The 24,311-nt window shown below is 40.3% G+C and overlaps 1 protein-coding gene and 1 long non-coding RNA gene across 31 annotated transcripts in view; one reads left to right on the top strand and one right to left on the bottom strand.

The window, feature by feature from the left end:
- LOC114669643 (receptor-type tyrosine-protein phosphatase eta-like) overlaps positions 1-24,311 on the bottom strand; it is a 151,789-nt gene that overhangs the window by 59,454 nt on the left and 68,024 nt on the right. For 24 of the 30 annotated variants that reach the window (XM_051923391.1, XM_051923384.1, XM_051923373.1 and 21 more), the window contains 2 exons: positions 16,378-16,638; positions 11,241-11,501 (listed from right to left, as the gene is read on the bottom strand). The exons of 1 other annotated variant lie outside the window; for it this stretch is intronic. In XM_051923391.1, coding sequence (XP_051779351.1) covers positions 11,241-11,501; positions 16,378-16,638 — 522 coding nt within the window. The remainder of the gene's footprint in view (positions 1-11,240; positions 11,502-16,377; positions 16,639-24,311) is intronic. 5 more of the 30 variants (XM_051923387.1, XM_051923374.1, XM_051923367.1 and 2 more) reach the window with 2 other exon arrangements.
- The window catches only part of LOC127526782 (uncharacterized), a 62,655-nt gene that overhangs the window by 8,892 nt on the left and 29,452 nt on the right, over positions 1-24,311 (top strand). The window lies entirely within an intron of this gene.

Below are 24,311 nucleotides of genomic sequence, written 5' to 3' on the forward strand. Positions count from 1 at the left end.
GATGCTTGCTGGGATGGGCGCCACCCTGAATATATGCCATAATTAAATATGTACTGCATAACGAAGATTTTTCAAAGATCCTTAAATGTTCTGAACACTTCATGTGCTAAGTTTATAGCTAGTTTACTTTCACAAAAACGTTAATTGTGTGGTGATTGGTTATGTGGAGAAAGAAAAAGGAAGGATAGGAACTTGGTGTTTGGTACATATGTTAGAGACAGCATGCCTTCAATAAAGAAAGCCCACTCAGAAGGACATCCATTGAATTCTGTGTTCTTATTTCTGACCACCAGCTCATAAACCCAACATTTACACAATATTTCAGTTAAACCAGTGCAAGGCCCATTCATACATCTAACTTTTTGGAGCCTTGTCACACCTGCCATAAAATGTTTCCTACACTGAACGTACAGCTGGGGACCCATCATTGTAAGGCAGCAGCACAACCGCCATACCGCCGTTACCCGACATGTTTAGTACATACTTAAATGCATTTCATCATGAAACTGATATCAAGTATTTATAAAGGCATTCTAAATGTTCAGTAAGAAGGAATTCATGAAGTGACTGTATTCTGTGTGCCGACTGCTGCTTGCAGCTCCTCTCAGTACAAGAGGAACTCAGTTTACAAAGCATGTAGCGATTAACAACTGGGTCGGGGAACACTTGATACAAAGCATTTAATGTGCTACATTAGTTATGACAGGGTTTGAGAAAATATAGTAAATTAAACATTAATTTTAAAATGAAGCTTACGATGTTTTACTTTAATGACAGAACAAACTACAAGAATAAACTCAACATGTCAACTTTAATCTTGACATAAGCATTGAGATAAAAGTGGAAATGTCGAGAATGAAGTCAATATGTTGATATTAATCTCAACATAAGATTCGAGATTAAAGTGTAAATGTCAAGAATAAAGCCAGCATGTTGAGTTTATTCTGAACATAGACCTTTTTTTTCTTCACCGTGTCCGTATGTTTTTTTCTTCTCCGTGGCCTTAATACACTTCTGTATATTTCTTCTGGAACTCTTATAAAATTTTACTGATTTTTTTCTGAATTTTAGATTATTGTCTTAATTCTTGAATCTAATGCCCTATAGCCTCCTGTACATAGGTACAGTAAATCTGTTCAATTACATTACAATTTCTTAAAAAATGTATCCTATTTTTTCTGGCTGAGGGTCAAAGTCCAGCAGAGAGTCTTTTAGGTTTTGAGAAGTATTACTCAGATTTCAGGTTTCTAATGTTTCACTCCGTCTTCTTTGGATTTCCACCTTGTTTGGTTTGGGTTACTTGTTTCTATAAACCTTTTTGATTCATTTGTATTTTTTGCATTTTGCATTCCCAGTTTTTGTTCTTCATTTTGTTCATGTAATAAATCTCTGAAATTAAGAAACACTGTTTCATTTTTGTGTGATATTTAGAGGTCTTCTCAAAAGGCATTTTTGTATTTTTAATAACGTTTGTACTTAAAAAGCCTGAAACCATTTTAGCCCTGTGTTGTGCTCCCTGGGGCGAGGCCTTAATCTGACAGTCAGGCCTAGTGGATTACTGTCTGGCTTATTTGTTGTGGCAGTACAACAGCCAGCATAAAATACAATCAGTTTAAGTGCAGCAGCATGGACTGCAAGTTAGAAACCAGCACTTTATAGTGAATTACTCACACTCAGAACACTCACCCATTCACAAGCCAGTTTAAGTCACCAGTCATGATAGCAAGTAAGTTTTTTAAATGGTGGCAAAAACTAAAACCCACAGCAAACTCTACACAGAAAATATGGAATAATGAGACCACAGAGCTAACCACATCCCAAAGATATGCAGGAGAGGTTGATTAGCGTGTCTAAATTGGTTTAGTGTGTGTGCTAAGTGAAAGAATGGCATTCTATCCATAGATCCTATCCTACACTAAACTGTTATACACATATTCCCTGTATTGGCGTAATTGAGTTTGAAATATTGCGGAAATGCCCTTGATCATGATCTTTGCGACACATGTAATATTATTACCAACAATCAGCATGTGTGGAGTGTCACTGTTCAGGAGTACAATATTTTTAGTACTACAATGCTTTAGGGAAATGTAGTCCTGTTTGATAATGATCAGTGAAAGCTTTTTTAACAATAATGAAAACTGTGAAAACATGTCTAAATAATATTCAATTCTAAGAATTCTTAAATTCAAATAGTAAACCACACATAAAAAAATGAATACTGGAAATAAAATGATATGTATTCATGACACAGTGTCTTTAAAATAAAATGTGTGAAACTACGAATCAATTCTTGATCGAAAACATAGAAATCTGATGCAAAACATCAGAAGAAAATTAAACATCTTATTTGAGAAAAAGGAACAAAATGAATCTAAAAAAAGAAAGTGACTCTGATGCACCGCATTCTCTCTTATTGCTCTCAAAACCTTCATCTATAGCATCACACATATAAAAAGACTGTCATTTTTGTCATTACAATATTACAAAAGTATCTTCAGAATTCTTTTCTCACAAAAAATTGATTGAATTTGAAATGATTTCTGCATGTCAAATAAAGATACTCTACAATATACGACACTTCCACTTTGCTCAATTCCAAAATACACAACACGCTTTCTGAAAGAGAGAGCTGCTGGTACACAGACCCAATCCTGGCACTCAGACCTAAACTTTACTCCTACATAATGGCAACACATGATATTCACTAACTTGAAACCGCTCACATTAAAGATAAAATTAAATTGTTAGAATTTTTCAATCCAGGTAGTGAACAACACTGAATAATGATCACTGGAAATAAGATAACATGCATTAAGGGAAAAAAAAATACATCAAACTCTATTAGTGAAAGCTGTGGGAAAAAAAAGAAATTCCTAAATGAAAAAATAAAAAATATAACACAAAACTTTGTTGAAAATAAAAAAAATATCACATTTGAGGAAAAGGAGCAAAAGCAGATTGAAACAAGAAAAAGACACTCATGGACAACTTTTACTCATTCCACTTTCATGACAATCCTTCATTGAATTTTACATTTCCAAAACCATTTATTTTCATTTCAAGGGCACGGGGGGTGGGGGTTTGGGGTTTGAAGGCAAATAACTTTGGATTAGATAGTATTGAAGTGCCTGAAAAAAGGAATAGCAAAGGTTCACAAATGTATCTTCAAAATTCATTTCTCAAAAGCATTACAGATGAAATAATTAAATAACCCAATTATGAACTGGCACGGTAAGTAAACCTACCTAACAGTAGATTTACTGTAGGTGTTGTTCAATTCAAAAATCCAAAAAGCCCCTTCTATAAGCAAAACCTGCTAGTACACAGACCCAATTCCAAAAAATGAATTTACCATGATGTGAACACATTATATTCACTCACTTGTAAATGCTGTGATGGTTGTAGAATCACTAACTGTTATATTATCTCCAGCAACTGCAAAAACAGTGAAGGAATACGATGTTGCAGAGTTCAGGTTGGTGACATTAAGGCAAGTGTGATTGGTTAGAAGTTGTTGGGTTTGTCCACTGTTTGAAAAATTAACTCCATAGGAAATATTTCCTCCAAGTGGTGCGACCCAGCAGAGAAATATAGAAGTTGTTGTCACATTGACAGCAGTAGGTGAAGTGACTGGGCCAGACTCTGTAAATTCAAATAAAAAATAAAATATCATTTTCAAATTTTATGACTTAAATAAGACGTTTTTATCTAGATAGATAGATAGATAGATAGATAGATAGATAGATAGATAGATAGATAGATAGATAGATAGATAGATAGATAGATAGATAGATAGATAGATAGATAGATAGATAGATAGATAGATAGATAGATAGATTCCAAATAAAGATTGCATATTCAAAGCCACATTGCCAATATTAAAAGGGCTTCCCTTCTTTGCTTAGTTCCCTAAAACGGTGCACTTTAAACCCTATTATATCTATGGATTATATCAAGTTAGACACCTAACTTGCATGTCTTTAGACTGTGGGAGGAAACCCACGCAGACATGGGGAGAACATGCAAACTCCACGCAGAGAGGACCCGGGAAGTGAACCCAGGTCTCCTAACTGTGAGGCAGCAGCACTACCACTGCACCACCGTGCCGCCGACAGACATATTATTACGTCAAAAAATTCTATTGCATAAATCAGAAAAATCATTTCAGCCACTTGCTATTTCAGACTATGTTACTCTAAATCAATTACCTCAACGGCTGTCATGATCACTCTAAAATTGGTAGCGTTTGTAACAAAATGAATATTGCATTATGGCAAAATAGTAATTATTTCATACTTTTTAAATTTGCTGTAAAATAAAAAAGGATTGTCATATTTAGATTTCATGATGTTTAAAACCGTACACTAATGCATATTAATTTTTTCAAGGAAAATATCAATAAAAATGAATGCAACCCAGCCACAGGGCATGCACAAACCAGTGTGTTTCGTCGTGCCGGTTCCAAGCTCGGATCAATGGGGATGGTTACGTCAGGAAGGCCATCCGGTGTAAAATTTTGCCAAATCAATATGCGGACAACAATACAAGCCCTGGGTTGACAACGACCGCCACCAGTATTATTAGCCAACGGGGTGGTGGCAGAAATTGGGTTACTGTTGGCTGAAGAAGAAGAAGGAGAAGAAGATGGGGGAGACGTGTCCGGAGGCAGGAGGAGAGGAGGAAAGTAAAGAGAGTGGAACTGAGGGTAGGAACTCTGAATGTTGGCAGTATGAGTGGTAAGGGGACAGAGTTAGCAGATATGATAGAGAAAAGGAAAGGTTGATATATTGTGCGTGCAAGAGAGTGGAAGGGGATTAATGCCAGGTGGATGAGAGGTGGATTCAAATTGTTCTATCGTGGTGTGGATGGGAGGAGAAATGGGGTAGGAGTTATTCTGAAGAAACAGCATGTCAAGAGTGTTTTGGAGGTCAAAAGAGTTTTAAGCAGAGTAATGATTATCCATCCATCCATCCATCCATTTTCCAACCCGTTGAATCCGAACACAGGGGTCTGCTGGAGCCAATCCCAGCCAACACAGGGCACAAGGCAGGACCCAATCCCGGGCAGGGTGCCAACCCACCACAGGACACACACAAACACACCCAGACACCAAGCACACACTAGGGCCAATTTAGAATCGCCAATCCACCTAACCTGCATGTCTTTGGACTGTGGGAGGAAACCGGAGCGCCCGGAGGAAACCCACGCAGACACGGGGAGAACATGCAAACTCCACGCAGGGAGGACCCGGGAAGCGAACCCAGGTCCCCAGATCTCCCAACTGCGAGGCAGCAGTGCTACCCACTGTGCCACCGTGCCGCCCGAGTAATGATTATGAAGCTGGAAATTGGAGGTGTGATGATGAATGTTGTTAGTGCATATGCACCACAAGTTGGGTGTGCAATGGGTGAGAAAGAAGATTTTTGGAGTGAGTTGGATGAAGTGATGAACAGTGTACCCAAGGGACAGAAAGTGGTGATTGGAGCAGATTTCAATGGGCATGTTGGTGAAAGGAACAGTGGAGACGAAGAGGTGATGGGTAGGTATGGTGTCAAGGAGAGGAATGAAGAAGGTAAGAGGATAGTGGAATTTGCCAAAAGGATGGACATGGCTGTGGTGAATATGTATTTTAATAAGAGGGAGGAACATAGGGTTATGTACAAGAGTGGAGGAAGATGCACACAGGTAGATTACATCCTGTGCAGAAGAGTCGATCTGAAGGAGACTGAAGACTGCAAAGTGGTGGCAGGGGAAAGTGTAGTTAAGCAGCATTGGATGGTGGTCTATAGGATGACGTTAGAGATCAAGAAGAGGAAGAGAGTGAACGCAGAGCCAAGGATCAAATGGTGGAAGTTGAAAAAGGAAGACTGCAAGGTTAAGTTTAGAGAGGAGCCGAGACAGGCACTGGGTGGTAGTGAAGAATTACCAGACAGCTGGGAAACTACAGCAGATATAGTAAGGGTGACAGCAAGAAGGGTGCTAGGTGTGACATCTGGAAAGAGAAAGGAGGAAAAGGAAACCTGGTGGTGGAATGGGGAAATACAGAAGAGTATGCAGAGGAAGAGGATGGCAAAGAAGAAGTGGGATAGTCAGAGAGATACAGAAAGTAGATAAGAGTACAAGGAGATAAGAAGAGAAGAGGTGGCGAAGGCTAAAGAAAAAATGTATGTTGAGTTGTATGAGAGGCTGAACACTAAGGAGGGAGAAAAGAACCGCTGGGCTACACAGAGGGGCCAAGCTGGGAAAGATGTGCAGCAGGGTAGGGTGATAAAGGATAAAGATGGAAACTTACTCACAAGCGAGGAGAGTGTGTTGAGCAGATGGAAAAAGTACTTTGAGAGGCTGATGAATGAAGAGAACGAGAGAGAGAAGAGGTTAGATGATGTGGAGATAGTGAATCAGGAAGTGCAACGGATTAGCAAGGAGGAAGTAAGGACAGCTATGAAGAGGATGAAGAATGGAAGGGCTGTTCGTCCAGGTGACATACCTATGGAAGCATGGAGGTGTTTAGGAGAGATGGCAGTGGAGTTATTAATGGAATTTTGGAAAGTGAGAGGATGCCTGAGGATTGGAGAAGAAGTGTACTGGTGCCGATATTTAAGAATAAGGGGGATGTGCTGGACTATAGTAAGTACAGGGGGATAAAATTGATGAGCCTGGTTAAGAAATGAGGTGATGATTAGTGAGCAGCAGTATGGTTTCATGCCAAGAAAGAGCACCACAGATGCAATGTTTGCTTTGAGGATGTTGATGGAGAAGTTTAGAGAAGGCCAGAAGGAGTTGCATTGCGGCATTGTGGACCTGGAGAAAGCATATGACAGGATGCCTCGAGAGGAGATGTGGTATTGTATGAGGAAGTCGAGAGTGGCAGAGAAGTACGTAAGAGTTGTACAGGATATGTACGATGGAAGTGAGACAGTGGTGAGGTCTGCAGTAGGAGTGACGGATGCATTCATGTTGGAAGTGGGATTACATCAGGGATCGGCTCTGAGCCCTTTCTTATTTGCAATGGTGATGGAACAGGTTGACAGACAAGATTAGACAGGAGTCCCCGTGGACTATGATGTTTGCTGATGACATTGTGATCTGTAGTGATAGTAGGGAGCAGGTTGAAGAGACCCTGGAGAGGTGGAGATATGCTCTAGAGAGGAGAGGAATGAAGGTCTGTAGGAACAAGACAGAATACATGTGTGTAAATGAGAAGGAGGTCAGTGGAATGGTGAGGATGCAGGGAGTAGAGTTGGTGAAGGTGGATGAGTTTAAATACTTGGGATCAACAGTACAGAGTAATGGGGATTGTGGGAGAGAAGTGAAGAAGAGAGTGTAGGCAGGGTGGAATGGGTGGAGAAGAGTGTCAGGAGTGATTTGTGACAGACGGGCAAGAGCAAAAGAGCAAGGCCTAAGAGAAGGTTTATGGATGTTGTGAGAGAGGACATGCAGGTGATGGGTGTAACAGAGCAAGATGCATAGGACAGAAAGATATGGAAGAAGATGGTCCGCTATGGCAACAACTAATGGGAGCAGCCGAAAGAAGATGAAGATAAATAAAAATGAATGCAGTTTTGAATAACAACTAAAAGGAAATAAATCAAATAACAGCCGTCTCCAATGCTGCTTTACCCATGGGAAGTAAAACAACCATACAGTAGACTACCACTTTGCTCAATTCTAAAATGCCAAAAGCATCATCTGAAAGCGGCACCTTCTAGTAAACACACCCAATTCCAAAATATTATTTCAAAATCATGTAGACAAATTATATTCACTCACTTGTAAATGCTGTGATGGTTGTAGAATCACTAACTGTTGTATTATCTCCAGCAACTGCAAAAACAGTGAAGGAATAGAATGTTGCAGAGTTCAGGTTGGTGACATTAAGGCAAGTGTGATTGGTTAGAAGTTGTTGGGTTTGTCCACTGTTTGAAAAATTAACTCCATAGGAAACATTTCTTCCAAGTGGTGCGACCCAGCAGAGAAATATAGAAGTTGTTGTCACATTGGTAACAGTAGGTGAAGTAACTGGGCCGGGCTCTGGAAATTTAAATAAAAAATAAAATATTTTTAAAATTGTATGACTAACTTGTGGAATCAGTGAGTATACAACAAAAAACATAACAGATTTGTAATGTAGTGCCCTGTCCTTAATAACAAGTGGTGCTGAAACAAATTCCATTAACCCCCCCCACCAATTGGCAGTACACATGGACTAAACTTCACAGTTAATTTTTACATTTTTAGCTGACAAAGGAGAGAGGAGCTACCGTGTTTCCCCGAAAATAAGACCAGGTCTTATATTAATTTTTGCTCTAAAAGATGCACTAGGGCTTGTTTTCAGGGGATATCTTATATTTATTCATGTACAACAATGTACATTTATCCAAATACAGTCATGTCATCTTCTTCTGGAATATCGTCATAACTCTCCACATTCAAACTCTGAATTCCAGCCTGAATTTCTTGGTACTCCAGCCACTTTTAGGATCCTCCAGGATCGATGTGCGCGCTTCTATGTTTGAAGAATGGTTCAATGTGGTGAAGCAAAATGCAGAAATACAAATGTATTCATGTTGCTTTTATATTCAAGTGTCACATATTCCCTAAAGTAGTGACATGATACATTTTAAAAGTCTCACATACCAACTTCTGTGCCGTCTTTTTTTTCTTGCACCTTCACAATACCATCAGAATGTACTGCGGCATATTTGAGCGACAGAGAAATAAAAATAAGGAGATAATGAAAATGTATATTTTGTGATTAGAGTGGAAATTTTGACTTTAAACTCAAAATGTCCAGTTTAATCTCTGTGAAAAGGTGCTATATAGGTGCCTGACCCGACGCAGGCTGGACACAGAGGTACATGTAAAATAAATAAACTATTTATTTTTCTTCACCTGTGGGGCACATCTTCCTTGTAATCCCCACAGGTACAACACAGTCCCAAGCACAAATATATCAAATAAAACACACAACAAAGGACTCTTTTCTTCCTCCACCACTCCTCCCAGGCAACCTCATCCTCCTCCTCCCGATTCTGGCGAATGAGTGGTGGTTGCTGGCTCCTTTGATTAGGCACCCAGAAGTGCTCCAGGTGCTTGATTGCCAACAGGGCTGCACCAAACTCAAACCCCCCATGTTGCCCTGCAGGAGTCTGAGGCCCCACTGCAAACCAGGGAGGCTGCCATCTAGCATCCAGGGGGAGATATTGGGTTTCCCATGCTTACTCCCCTGAAACATATGTTGCAGGGGTGTCCCGGCCGGGCATGGGACCTTGCTATTCGTCACATCTCATAGTTTACTTTATCATTAAAGGAGACTGTCGTAAACGTCATCTTAAAACCGACCCAGTTGTTAAATCTCTACACACTTCTGGGGCTTCATCCTGACCTGACAGCAGCGGCAAACAGCAATAGATCGCACACAGAACACACTAACTTTATGATATTCCAGCTCTCTGCACACTTAAAATTCTTAGATTTATACTTGATATCACTGTCATGATGAAATGCATTAATGTATGTATGTTACATTTTACAGATAAACCGTTAACTTTGTTTAAATAATGAATACTGTTAATAGTTACACATATGGGGTGGCAGAGCGGGTAGCGCTGCTGTCTCGCAGGAAGTCACGTCCCTTGTGATCCCTGCCTGGAGTTTGCATGTTTTTCCTGTTGGGTTTGCACAGTGGTCTCAGTTTTCCAATATAAAGACATGAAGGTTTGGGAATTTGGGGAAGTTACAATGACGTTAGTGTATTTGTGTGCTTGTGTTCACCATGTGATGAGCTGATGCCCCGTCAAGGGATTTTGTTTCTGTCTTGCACCGATGCTGCTGGAAAGGCCACATCTCCAAATTGATGGATGTAATCATGAAACATCCTTTTCAGAGTTATTGTGGTAAGGTGTCCTCGGAATTTATTTGATGTTTCAGGCACACGTGTCGCATCGCGTGAAGTATAAACCTGGCCTGAGGTCCCTTACTTTTCAGCTGATGATCTTGACTAGGGTTAATTTTTGGGTTAGGGCTTAGATTACAGAGCAGCCTGAAAATCATGCTAGGGCTTATTATCGGAGTGGGTCTTATTTTCAGGGAAAAAATGGTAATAAAATTTCCTACAGCTCTTAAAGCAGTTAATGAAGATAGATAGATAGATAGATAGATAGATAGATAGATAGATAGATAGATAGATAGATAGATAGATAGATAGATAGATAGATAGATAGATAGATAGATAGATAGATAGATAGATAGATAGATAGATTTCTACCTTAAATACATTCCAAATAAAGATTGCTTATTCAAAGCCACATTGCCACAATTAAAAGGGTTTCCCTTCTCTGCTTAGTTCCCTAAAACTGTGCTTCTTTAAACAATATTATATCTCTGGACAGAGATATTATTATGTCAAAATATTCTGTTGCATAAATCAGAAATCATTTCAGCCACTTGCTATTTCAGACTATGTTACTCTGAATCAATCACCTCTATTTCAGTAAATAAAAATTCCATCATAGAATCACACATTTTCTGTAACCTGAGATTGCGTACTGGCTCAAAACGAGGTGAGCAACATTTTTAATGAAAGGGATTAAACGATCATAACATGGAGGGTAGTTTTTGGAGGGATTCTTACAACAGAAAGTGAAGAGATCATTTGTTAATTTCAAATTGTAAGGCGATATCAAACATCAAAAAAAAAACAAATTAATCTGAACACCAGGAAGTCTTTTAGATGGATGGATGGATAGATTGGCACAACACAATGTTTGTATCCAAAACTCTGAAATGTAAAGAATGTGCGCATTATGTGTTCACCCTGCTGACATCACAAGTTGCAAATTCCTGTGTGACTCAAATGGTGGACGTGAAAATGGCGGTGTCTGTAAGAAAACCAATATGGCATTGTGGCACAACAGTCATTATTTTCTACTTACTTAATTTAATATTAAAAAAAAAAAGAAAAGTCATATCTATCTGGTACATATTAACTGAAAATTTTCCAGGAAAACCTACAAACAACTAAGGCAGCTATTCATAACAACTAAAGGGAAATAAACCAAATAACAGCTGTCTCCAATGCTGCTTTGTTCATAGCAAGAAAACAATCATACAGTAGACTTCCACTTTGCTCAATTCTAAAATGCCAAAAGCATCATCTGAAAGCAGTATCTGCTAGTACATAGATTAAATTCCAAAACTTTATTTCAAAATCATGTAAACAAATTATATTCACTCACTTGTAAATGCTGTGATGGTTGTAGAATCACTAACTGTTATATTATCTCCAGCAACAGCAAAAACAGTGAAGGAATAGGATGTTGCAGAGTTCAGGTTGGTCACATTAATGCAAGTTTGATTGGTTAGAAGTTGTTGGGCTTGTCCACTGTTTGAAAAATTAACTCCATAGGAAACATTTCCTCCAAGTGGTGCGACCCAGCAGAGAAATATAGAAGTTGTTGTCACATTGGTAACAGCAGGTGAAGTAACTGGTCCAGGCCCTGGAAATTCGAATAAAAAATAAAATATTATTTTCAAATGTTATGACTGAAATAAGACATGTGTTTTTTCCACCAAGCAATGCTCACAATAACCTGTGGAATTAGTGAGTATACAACAAAAAACATAACAGCTTCATAATGTAGTGTCCTGACCTTAATGACATGTGGTGCGGAGACATATTGTACCACCACCTAACCACATTAGTGTCACACACGATCGCATAGGAGGCAACAATAGGGTCTGGTTAATTCTGAACCACTGAAATTCAGGGCTGATCATGTACACTAACGCTTTCTCCCCTTCCTTGCAGGAACAAATACAACCTAACCCACTTCTTTCCAGCTACATAGTACACCCCGATGATGTCATTTCCTCCTCGTTAGATGGTCCGCCTCTTCCTTCCCCACCAGCACTATAAAAGAACCAGCACTTCTTCCCTGTAGTAGTCTTGTTTTTGACTCAGTCCTATGAGGCGACTTTACACGAATGATCGCTATTTTCTTTCCAGCGAAAGTTATAATTCACGGAGCTGATCACCCAAACCTTCATATCTTATCCTTGTCTTTGTACAGTTGGCATAGTCAGCAGGATCCAGTCTCTACATGGAAGATGAGCACGACCTGTATATCGTTCTTATGAACATGGCAGCAGAGCTCCAATGGCTACACCTATAGCTAGAGGAGTCAGAAGCCCATGTCAAGGCCCGTCTCACTGTCCGTCAGGACCAAAGCTGGACTCCCTCCCAGGTACCGACCCCTCTACTGATGCAGACGATGTGGACACTTATTTTGTTATTTTTGAACGAAGAAGAATGGGGCGATATCCTGGCCCCTTTTCTCAAAGGCAAAGCCCAGAGAGCATGCTACGACCTGGCACTGACTATGACCATCTCAACACTGAGGTGCTTAAGCACTCTGGTTACTCCTACTACTACGACCTTTACTCTTGACATTTCCGCTATAATCTCAATGCTTACGTTGAGATTAAAGTCAACATGTTGACTTTATTCTCGTAGTTTATTTTGTGAATTAAAGTAGAACATTGTAAACTTCATGTTAAAATCAATATTTAATTTACTAGATTTTCTCAAACCATGTCATAAGTACAGTGGCACATTAAAGGCGTTTTATGAAGTGTTCTCTGATCCATGTTAATTGCTACGTGCTTCTTAAACTAACTTCCCCTTGCACTGAGAGGAGCCACTGGCAGCGATTGCCACACCAAATACATTCATTTCATGATACTACTGCTCTCTGAACATTTAGAATGCTAAGATAAATACTTGAAATCATTTTCATCATGAAATGCATTAAAGCATGTATTAAACATGTGGGGGCATGGTGGTGTGGCGGTTCCACTGTTGCCTCGTAGCAAGGGGGTCACGGGTGTTCCCTGCCTGGAGTTTGCATGTTTTTCTGGTGGATTTATTCGGTGTGAATCCGTTTCCTTTCAAAGGAATGTAGGATGTGAGGTTTTGTTCTGCCATATTGTCCCCAATATATGTTTGTGCTCGTATTTAGCCTGCGATGAGCTGGCACCCCATTCAGGAATTGTTCCTTCCTAGCGCATGATGCTTGCTGGGATGGGCACCACCCTGAATATATGCCATAATTAAATATGTACTGTACAACAAAGATTTTTCAAAGTTCCTTAAAAGTTCTGAACACTCCATGTGCTAAGTTTACAGCTAGTTTATTTTCACAAAAATGTTAATTGTGTGGTGATTGGTTATGTGGAGAAAGAAAAAGGAAGGATAGGAACTTGGTATTTGGTACATATGTTAGAGACAGCATGCCTGCAATAAAGAAAGTCCACTCAGAAGAACATCCATTGAATTCTGTGTTCTTATTTCTGACCACCAGCTCATAAACCCAACATTTACACAATATTCAGTTAAACCAGTGTGAGGCCCATTCGTACATTTAACTTTTTGCAGCCTTGTCACACCTGCCATAAAATGTTCCCTACACTGAACGTACAGCTGGGGACCCATCACTGTAAGGCAGCAGCACTACCGCCATACCACCATACCCCCACGTGTTTAGTACATAATTAAATGCATTTCATCATGAAACTGATATCAAGTATTTATAAAGGCATTCTAAATGTTCAGAAAGAAGGAATTCATGAAGTGACTGTATTCTGTGTGCCGATCGCTGCTTGCAGCTCCTCTCAGTACAAGAGGAACTCAGTATACAAAGCATGTAGCGATTAACAGCTGGGTCGGGGAACACTTGATACGAAGCATTTAATGTGCTACATTAGTTATGACAGGGTTTGAGAAAATATAGTAAATTAAACATTGATTTTAAAATGAAGCTTACAATGTTTTACTTTAATGACAGAACAAACTACAAGAATAAAGATAACATGTTGACTTTATCTTGACATAAGCGTCGAGATTAAAGTGTAAATGTCAAGAATAAAGCCAGCATGTTGAGTTTATTCTGAACATAGACTTATTTTTGTTCACAGTGTCCGTATTTTTTTTTTTCTTCTCCGTGACCTTAATACACTTCTGTATATTTCTCCTGGAATCCTTACGAAATTTTACTGATTTTTTTTCTGAATTCTAGCTTATTGTCTTAATTAAATCTAATGCCCTATAGCCTCCTGTACATAGGTACAGTATATCTGTTCAATTACATTACAATTTCTTAAAAATGTATCCTATTTCTTCTGGCTGAGGTTCGAGGTCCAGCAGGGAGTTTTTTAGGTTTTGAGAAGTATTACTCAGATTTCCGTCTTGTTTGGTTGGGTTACTTGTTTCTGTAAACATTTTTGATTAATTTGTATTTTTTGCATTTTGCATTCCCAGTTTTTGTTCTTCATTTTCTTCATGTAATAAATCCCTGAAATTAAGAAACAGTGTTTCATTTTTGTGTGATATTTAGAGGTCTTCAGTCATCCTCTTCTCAAAAGGCATTTTTGCATTTTTAATAACGTTTGTATTTAAAGCCTGAACCCCATTTTAGCCCTGTGTTGTGCTGCCTGGGGTGAGGCCTTTATCTGACAGTCAGGCCTAGTGGATTACTGTCAGGCTTTTGTGTTGTGGCAGTACAACAGCAGCATAAAATACAATCAGTTTAAGTACAGCAGCATGGGCTGCAAGTTAGAAACCAGTACATTATACTGAATTACTCAGACTCAAAACACTCACCCATTCACAAGCCAGTTTAAGTCGCCAGTCATGATAGCAAGTAAGTTTTTTAAATGGTGGCAAAAACTAAAACCCACAGCAAACTCTACACAGAAAATATGGAATAATGAGACCACAGAGCTAACCACATCCCAAAGATATGCAGGAGAGGTTGATTAGCGTGTGTAAATTGGTTTAGTGTGTGTGCTAAGTGAAAGAATGGCATTCTATCCATAGATCCTATCCTACACTAACTGTTATACACATATTCCCTGTATTGGCGTAATTGAGTTTGAAATATTGCGGAAATGCCCTTGATCACGATCTTTGCGACACATGTAATATTATTACCATCAATCAGCATGTGTGGAGTGTCACTGTTCAGGAGTACAATGTTTTTAGTACTACAATGCTTTAGGGAAATGTAGTCCTGTTTGATAATGATCAGTGAAAGCTTTTTTAACAATAATGAAAAGTGTGAAAACATGTCTAAATAATATTCAATTCTCAGAATTCTTAAATTCAAATAGTAAACCACACATTAAAAAATGAATACTGGAAATAAAACGATATGTATTCATGACACAAATAACACACCAGTGTCTTTAAAATAAAATGTGTGAAACAATGAATCAATTCTTGATCGAAAACATAGAAATCTGATGCAAAACATCAGAAGAAAATTAAACATTCTTATTTGAGAAAAAGGAACAAAATGAATCTGAAAAAAGAAAGTGACTCTGATGCACCGCATTCTCTCTTATTGCTCTCAAATCCTTCATCTATAGCGTCACACATATAAAAAGACTGTCATTTTTGTCATTACAATATTACAAAGGTATCTTCAAAATCCTTTTCTCACAAAAAATTACAGGCAAATTAGTCAAATAATTGCAAGCCCACTGATGATTTCTGCATGTCAAATAAAGATACTCTACAATATATGACACTTCCACTTTGCTCAATTCCAAAATACACAACACGCTTTCTGAAAGAGAGAGCTGCTGGTACACAGACCCAATCCTGGCACTCAGACCTAAACTTTACTCTTACATAATGGCAACACATGATATTCACTAACTTGAAACCGCTCACATTAAAGATAAAATTAAATTGTTAGAATTTTTCAATCCAGGTAGTGAACAACATTCAAAAACGATTACTTGAAATAAGATAACATGCATTAAGGAAATAAAAAATACATCAAACACTGTTAGTGAAAGCTGTGAAAAAAAAAGAAATTCTTAAATGAAAAAAATAAAAGTATAACACAAAACAGTGATGAACATGAAAAAATATCACATTTGAGGAAAAGGAGCAAAAGCAGTTTGAAACAAGAAAAAGACACTCATGGACAACTTTTACTCATTTCACTTTCATAACAATCCTCCATAGAATGTTACATTTCTAAAACCATTTATTTTCATTTTCAAGGGCATGGGGGGTAAAAGAAGGCAAATAACTTTGGATTAGATAGTATTGTGGTACCTGAAAAAAGGAATAGCAAAGGTTCACAAATGTATCTTCAAATTCTTTTCTCAAAAGCATTACAGATGAAATAATTAAATAACCAAATTATGAACTGGCATAGTAAGTAAACCTACCTTACAGTAGATTTAGGTGTTGTTCAATTCAAAAATCCAAAAAGCCCCTTCTATAAGCAAAACCTGCTAGTACACAGACCCAATTCCAAAAAATGACCTTTACCATGATGTGAACACATTACATTCACTCACTTGTAAATGCTGTGATGGTTGTAGAATCACTAACTGTTGTATTATCTCCAGCAACTGCAAAAACAGTGAAGGAATAGGATGTTGCAGAGTTCAGGTTGGTGACATTAAGGCAAGTGTGATTGGTTAGAAGTTGTTGGGTTTGTCCACTGTTTGAAAAATTAACTCCATAGGAAACATTTCCTCCAAGTGGTGCGACCCAGCAGAGAAATACAGAAGTTGTTGTCACATTGACAGCAGTAGGTGAAGTAACTGGGCCAGGCTCTGTAAATTCAAATAAAAAATATAATATCATTTTCAAATTTTATGACTTAAATAAGACATTTTTTTTCTAGATAGATAGATAGATAGATAGATAGATAGATAGATAGATAGATAGACAGACAGACAGACAGACAGACAGACAGACAGACAGACAGACAGACAGACAGACAGACAGACAGATAGATAGATAGATAGATAGATAGATAGATAGATAGATAGATAGATAGATAGATAGATAGATAGATTCCAAATAAAGATTGCTTATTCAATGCCACATTGCCAATATTAAAAGGGCTTCCCTTCTCTGCTTAGTTCCCTAAAACGGTGCACTTTAAACCCTATTATATCTATGGACAGAGATATCCATCCATCCATTATCCAACCCGCTATATCCTAACACAGGGTCATGGGGGTCTGCTGGAGCCAATCCCAGTCAACACAGGGCGCAAGGCAGAGAACAAATCCCGGGCAGGGCGCCAGCCCACCGCAAGACACACACACACACACACACACACACACACACACACACACACACACACCAAGCACACACTAGGGACAATTCCGGATCGCCAATGCACCTAACTTGCATGTCTTTAGACTGTGGGAGGAAACCCATGCAGACATGGGGGAGAACATGCAAACTCCACGCAGAGAGGACCCGGGAAGTGAACCCAGGTCTCCTAATTGCGAGGCAGCAGCGCTACCACTGCACCACCGTGCCGCCGACAGAGATATTATTACGTCAAAAAAATTCTATTGCATAAATCAGAAATCATTTCAGCCACTTGCTATTTCAGACTATGTTAATCTAAATCAATTACGTCAATGGCTGTCATGATCACTGCAAAATTGGTAGCATTTGTAACAAAATGAATATTGCATTATGGCAAAATAGTAATTATTTCATACTTTTTAAATTTGCTATAAAATAAAAAAGGATTGTCATATTTAGATTTCATGATGTTTTAAACCGTACACTAATGCATATTAATTTTTTCAAAGTAAATATAAATAAAAATGAATGCAACCCAGCCACAGGGCATGCACAAACCAGTGTGTTTCTTCGTGCCGGTCCCAAGATTGGATAAATGGGGATGGTTACGTCAGGAAGGCCATCCAGTGTATAATTTTGCCAAATTAATATGCGGACAACAATACAAGCCCTGGGTTAACAACGACCGCCACCAGTACTATTAGCCAACAGGGTGGTGGCAGAAATTGGGCTACTGTTGGCTGAAGAAGAAGAAGGAGAAGAAGAGGGAGGAGACGTGTCCGGAGGCAGGAGGAGAGGAGGAAAGTAAGGAGAGTGGAAACTGAGGGTAGGAACTTTGAATGTTGGCAGTATGAGTGGTAAGGGGAGAGAGTTAGCAGATATGATGGAGAAAAGGAAAGGTTGATATATTGTGTGTGCAAGAGACTAAGTGGAAAGGGAGTAAGGCCAGGTGGATCAGAGGTGGATTCAAATTGTTCTATCTTTGGTGTGCATGGGAGGAGAAATGGGGGTAGGAGTTATTCTGAAGGAACAGTATGTCAAGAGTGTTTTGGAGGTCAAAAGAGTTTCAAGCAGAGTAATGATTATGAAGCTGGAAATTGGAGGTGTGATGATGAATGTTGTTAGTGCATATAACCCACAAGTTGGCTGTGCAATGGGTGAGAAAGAAGATTTTTGGAGTGAGTTGGATGAAGTGATGAACAGTGTACCCAAGGGACAGAAAGTGGTGATTGGAGCAGATTTCAATGGCCATGTTGGTGAAAGGAACAGTGGAGACGAAGAGGGTGATGGGTAGGTATGGTGTTCAAGGAGAGGAATGAAGAAGGTCAGAGGATAGTGGAATTTGCCAAAAGGATGGACATGGCTGTGGTGAATATGTATTTTAAGAAGAGAGAGGAACATAGGGTTATGTACAAGAGTGGAGGAAGATGCACACATGTAGATTACATCCTATGCAAAAGAGTCGATCTGAAGGAGACTGAAGACAGCAAAGTGGTGGCAGGGGAAAGTGTAGTTAAGCAGCATAGGATGGTGGTCTGTAGGATGACGTTAGAGATAAAGAAGTGGAAGAGAGTGAGGGCAGTGCCAAGGATCAAATGGTGGGAGTTGAAAAAGGAAGACTGCAAGGTTAAGTTTAGAGAGGAGGTGAGACAGGCACTGAGTGATAGTGAAGAATTACCAGACAGCTGGGAAACTACAGCAGATGTAGTAAGGGTGACAGCAAGAAGGGTGCTTGGTGTGACATCTGGAAAGAGAAAGGAGGAAAAGGAAACCTGGTGGTGGAATGAAGAAATACAGGAGAGTATACAGAGAAAGAGGATGGCAAAGAAGAAGTGGGATAGTCAGAGAGATGCAGAAAGTAGACAAGAGTACAAGGAGATAAGGCACAAGGTGAAGAGAGAGGTGGCGAAGGCTAAAGAAAAGGCTTATGATGAGTTGTGTGAGAGGTTGAACCCCTAAGGAGGGAGAAAAGGACCGGTGGGCTACACAGAGGGGCCAAGCTGGGAAAGATGTTCAGCAGGTTAGGGTGATAAAGGATAAAGATGGAAACGTACTCACAAGCAAGGAGAGTGTGTTGAGCAGATGGAAAGAGTACTTTGAGAGGCTGATGAATGAAGAGAACGACAGAGAGAAGAGGTTGGATGATGTGGAGATAGTAAATCAGGAAGTGCAACGGATTAGCAAGGAGGAAGTAAGGACAGCTATGAAGAGGATGAAGAATGGAAAGGCTGTTGGTCCAGATAATATACATATATTACATCAAGGATCATCTCTGAGCCCTTTCTTATTTGCAATGGTGATGGACAGGTTGACAGACGAGATTAGACAGGAGTCCCCGTGGACTATGATGTTTGCTGATGACATTGTGATCTGTAGCGAGAGTAGGGAGGAGGCTGAGTAGACCCTGGAGAGGTGGAGATATGCTCTAGAGAGGAGAGGAATGAAGGTCAGTAGGAACAAGACAGAATACATGTGTGTAAATGAGAGGGAGTTCAGTGGAATGGTGAGGATGCAGGGAGTAGAGCTGGCAAAGGTGGATGAGTTTAAATACTTGGGATCAACAGTACAGAGTAATGGGGACTTTGGAAGAGAAGTGAAGAAGAGAGTGCAGGCAGGGTGCAATGGGTGGAGAAGAGTGTCAGGAGTGATTTGTGACAGACGGGTATCAGCAAGAGTGAAAGGGAAGGTCTACAGGATGGTAGTGAGACCAGCTATGTTATATGGGCTGGAGACGGTGGCACTGACCAGAAAGCAGGAGACAGAGCTGGAGGTGGCAGAGTGAAAGATGCTAAGATTTACACTGGGTGTGACGAGGATGGATAGGATTAGAAATGAGGACATTAGAGGGTCAGCACAAGTTGGACAGTTGGAGACAAAGTCAGAGAGGCGAGATTGCATTGGTCTTGGACATGTGCAGAGGAGAGAGGCTGGGTATATTGGGAAAAGGATGCTAAGGATAGAGCTACCAGGCAAGAGCAAAAGAGCAAGGCCTAAGAGAATGTTTATGGATGTGGTGAGAGAGGACATGCAGGGTGATGGGTTGTAACAGAGCAAGATGCAGAGGACAAAAGATACGGAAGAAGATGGTCCGCTGTGGCAACAAACTAATGGGAGCAGCCGAAAGAAGATGAAGATAAATAAAAATGAATGCAGTTTTGAATAACAACTAAAAGGAAATAAATCAAATACCCATGTAAAACAACCATACAGTAGACTTCCACTAAAATGCCTAAACCATCATATGAAAGCGGGCACCTTCTAGTAAACAGACCCAATTCCAAAATATTATTTCAAAATCATGTAGACAAGTTATATTCACTTACTTGTAAATGCTGTGATGGTTGTAGAATCCGCTAACTGTTGTATTATCTCCAGCAACTGCAAAACAGTGAAGGAATAGAATGTTGCAGAGTTCAGGTTGGTCACATTAATGCAAGTGTGATTGGTTAGAAGTTGTTGGGTTTGTCCACTGTTTGAAAAATTAACTCCATAGGGAAACATTTCCTCCAAGTGGTGCGACCCAGCACAGAAATATAGAAGTTGTTGTCACATTGGTAACAGTAGGTGAAGTAACTGGGCCTGGCTCTATAAATTCAAATAAAAAATAAAATATTATTTTCAAATGTTATGACTGAAATAAGACATGTGTTTTTTCCACCAAGCAATGCTCACAATAACTTGTGGAATTAGTGAGTATACAACAAAAAACATAACAGCTTCGTAATGTAGTGTCCTGACCTTAACGACATGTGGTGCGGAGACATATTGTAGCACCACCCAACCTCATTAGTGTCACACACACACGCATAGGAGGCAGCAACAGGTCTGGTTTAATTCTGAACCACTGAAATTAAGGGGCTAATCATGTACACTAACGCTTTCTCCCCTTCTTAAAGGAACAAATACAACCTAACCCACTTCTTTCCAGATACACAGTACACCCCGATGATGTCATTTTCTTTCATTTTCCAGTCCTATGAGGCCACTTGCACTAATGATCGCTATTTTCTTTCCAGCGAAAGTAATAATTCACGGAGCTGATCCCCGAACCTTCATATCTGGCATAGTCGGCAGGGATCCAGTCTCGATATGGAAGATGAGCAGGACCTGTATATCGTTCTTTCGAACATGGCAGCAGAGCGCCAACAGCTATGGCTAGAGGAGTCAGGAAGCCTGTGTCGAGTCACACCTCACTATCCGTTCAGGACCAATGCCGGACTCCCTCCCAAGTACTGACCCCTCTTACTGATGCAGACGTTGTGGACACTTATATTGTTATTTTTGAACGAAGAAGAATGGGGCGATATCCTGGCCCCTTTTCTCAAAGGCAAAGCCCAGAGAGCATGCTACGACCTGCCGCTAACTATGTCCGAATTAGTCAAACTAGCCAACCCGCGGCGTAGCATACGCACATAATTATGTATTGATGGGTGAACACTTCCTGAATGACACAGTTGTTCCAAACAGAAGTGAAAACAAAATTGAGCCCGGTGCATTCTTTAACTGCCTTGTAGCGCAGTGGGTAGTGTTGCTGCTTTGCAGTTTGGAGACTGTGGAAGATTTTGGGTTTGCTTCCCGGTTTCTGCCTGTGTGGATAGCGCTTTTGAATACTGAAAACACCACTATATCAATGTAATGAAGTGTTATTATTCTTTTGTGTCCAGTGCTCTCTCTCTCGCACACGCCTGTATGTGTGTGTGTGTGTCTGTTGCTTGCTCTCTCTCGCTCGCTCGCTGCACGTGTTCCTGCAGGCATACCAGTAAGTGAATGAAAAGATGGAACTCTGGAGAGAGCAACATACAACTGTCCGTGACTGTCTTCGTGTTAAAGTAAAAGGCAAATTGTCCGCGGCAAACATACTGTTTTACACGCTGTATACCAAACCCGTGGCATAGTATACGCCGCATAATCACGTTGCTTTTTTAATGTTTTTTAAGCAGAGGGAAAAAAACATTTGCAAAATCCGTAACGCTGCTTTCAGTAAGTACAATGCACACGCGTTTAATTTGTCGGCCACTTTTTGCCAGCCGTCTTTTCTGGTTTGGGCTGCTTTTGCAGTGTTACCGCTTGTGCATATTAAATCTTGAAATCCTTTGAGTAACTAATTAACTAACTAACACCCACCCACCCACACACACAACTTGTGTGAAAAAAAAGTGCCCGTTCTTTCATCATTTTGTTGCAGCCTATCACAGACTTGCTGATCATGTTTTCTAGACTCAATATACATTGGCTTTTCACTCAGCGCAGGGGCGCGCATTCATCTCGGATTATTAAATCCTGCTAGAATAATTTGCTACACTGCTGCGTTTGAAAAACCCGACTTATCCCTGATGTTTCACCGGCATTAATGATTAGGAATCTGGTTGGAACAAAACCCTGCATCCACAGGGGTTCACCAGGACCGAGTTTGGAAAACACTGCTGAACAGAGACGAAACACAGACGAAACCGACTCAGGTGAGGAGTTGGGGCGGGCAAAGTAGTTGCAGCTATTGATTATTCAGTGTTGTTTACCTGGGTGTTTTTAAATGCATGTTGAGATATCTCTGCACTCGGAACGTTTTTGAACAAATCGTGCATTGAAAGATCTGTTTGGAATACGTTTGTTAAGTGGAGTGGGTGTTTAAATGTGCTTTGAGAGATTTCTGGCGCGTGAAGGTTTTGGAGCAGTGTTGACACTGAAAAGAATTCATCAGGGAATGTGTTTTGTGATGGTTAGTAAGGTATCTGCAGTGCGTGAAAGTGTTTGTCGCAAATTTTGCATACAAATCTTTCTGTTGAATGGATCTGCATATGGTTGTGCAGATCCATCTCACCTGTGAAGTCTTTGTTACAAAATGTGCAATTGAAGGTGAGAGTGGAATGAGTTTGTAAGTGTTTGTTGAGAGCGCGAGTTGTTTTGAAGCATTGTTGGCAATGTTCACATTGCATAATTCGTTTAGTGTTGTGTTTTTTTAAATGTGCGTTCAAATATCTCTGCACTCGAAGCTTTTAGAACAAAAGGTGCATTGAAAGTCCTGTGTGGAATGCGTGTGTTCAGGGGAGTGTGTCTTAAAATGTTTTTCAGGAAGAGGAGAGTCGGGCAGGTGACGTCACATTAGTGCTGAGAGCAAGTGGGTGTGCACCCTGTGTGCACATACCGACAGCGTCAAAAGATGTCACCAGAAGGTTATCACATGGGTATTTGAGAGGCATGAGAACCTCGTAATGCCCATGATCCAAAGGACCGCTAAAGAGCAGGGATATGGAGAGACGTTGGGCCGGATTGTAAACTCGAGGAGAGGCCTGAGGACGTTCTTGGAAGTAAATGCTGATAGTAGCTGGAAGGATTTGGGACATTGCCACAATTTCTGCCTCACCACCATAGACTCCGGATGAAGTCATGTAGTCAGCGTATTGTTGAGCAGACTGTATAACAATGCCTCTGTGACTAACAACAACGGACACCACGTCGCTGAAGTTATCCCGATGTTGGCAAACAAAGTCAACAGCAATTTTGCGAAGTTTGAGAGCAACAGTCTCGTCAATGACATTTTTCCAAAAAAACCCGACTGACAGAAACAAACAGTTACCTGATGCAGGAATTTGTATAACATTGAAAGAAGTGTTGTCTCCATGAAATACATTTGAAGCGGTAGCCATGGAGGGCAAAAGAACAGTCAACGTGGCTCACAGCTGGATTTGGACAGCAGGACAGACCAAAGCGAGTGAGTATGTGTTTGATGAGCTGTTCAAGTTGGCGGGCAGTGCTCTGAGGTGCGTTCCCTGATCACGTGGGAGGAGGGGGGTAGAGTTTCTGGGCGGGGCTTTCGTTGTTCCTTTCCCATGGCTTTCGATGGTGGATGCGGTCGGGTGTCGAAACCGAAAAGAATAATGAAAAGTGAACGTGGCTCAGAGGTGCATGTGGACTCCTAGCACAGACGAAAGGGACTAACTGGGTGGTCGGTGAGTTTTTGCGTCCGGGCACATGAGCAGGCAGTGTGAATGCCTAGAGAGGGTAGACACAGGCCATGGAAAAAGGAGTGTTGGTGGGCGGGGGAAACGTTTTCTGTGTTCCTGCAGGACCATCTAAGAAGACGGCATGTTTGTCGCGGATGCGAATTGCTGTATGTAGTGTGTAAAACAGTTTGCTATGGTGCACGCGGTCGTGCGTCGTAACCGAAAAGTCAACGTGGCTC

The sequence above is a fragment of the Erpetoichthys calabaricus genome, chromosome 2, assembly GCF_900747795.2.
Source record: "Erpetoichthys calabaricus chromosome 2, fErpCal1.3, whole genome shotgun sequence".
NCBI classification, from domain to species: Eukaryota; Metazoa; Chordata; class Cladistia; order Polypteriformes; family Polypteridae; genus Erpetoichthys; species Erpetoichthys calabaricus.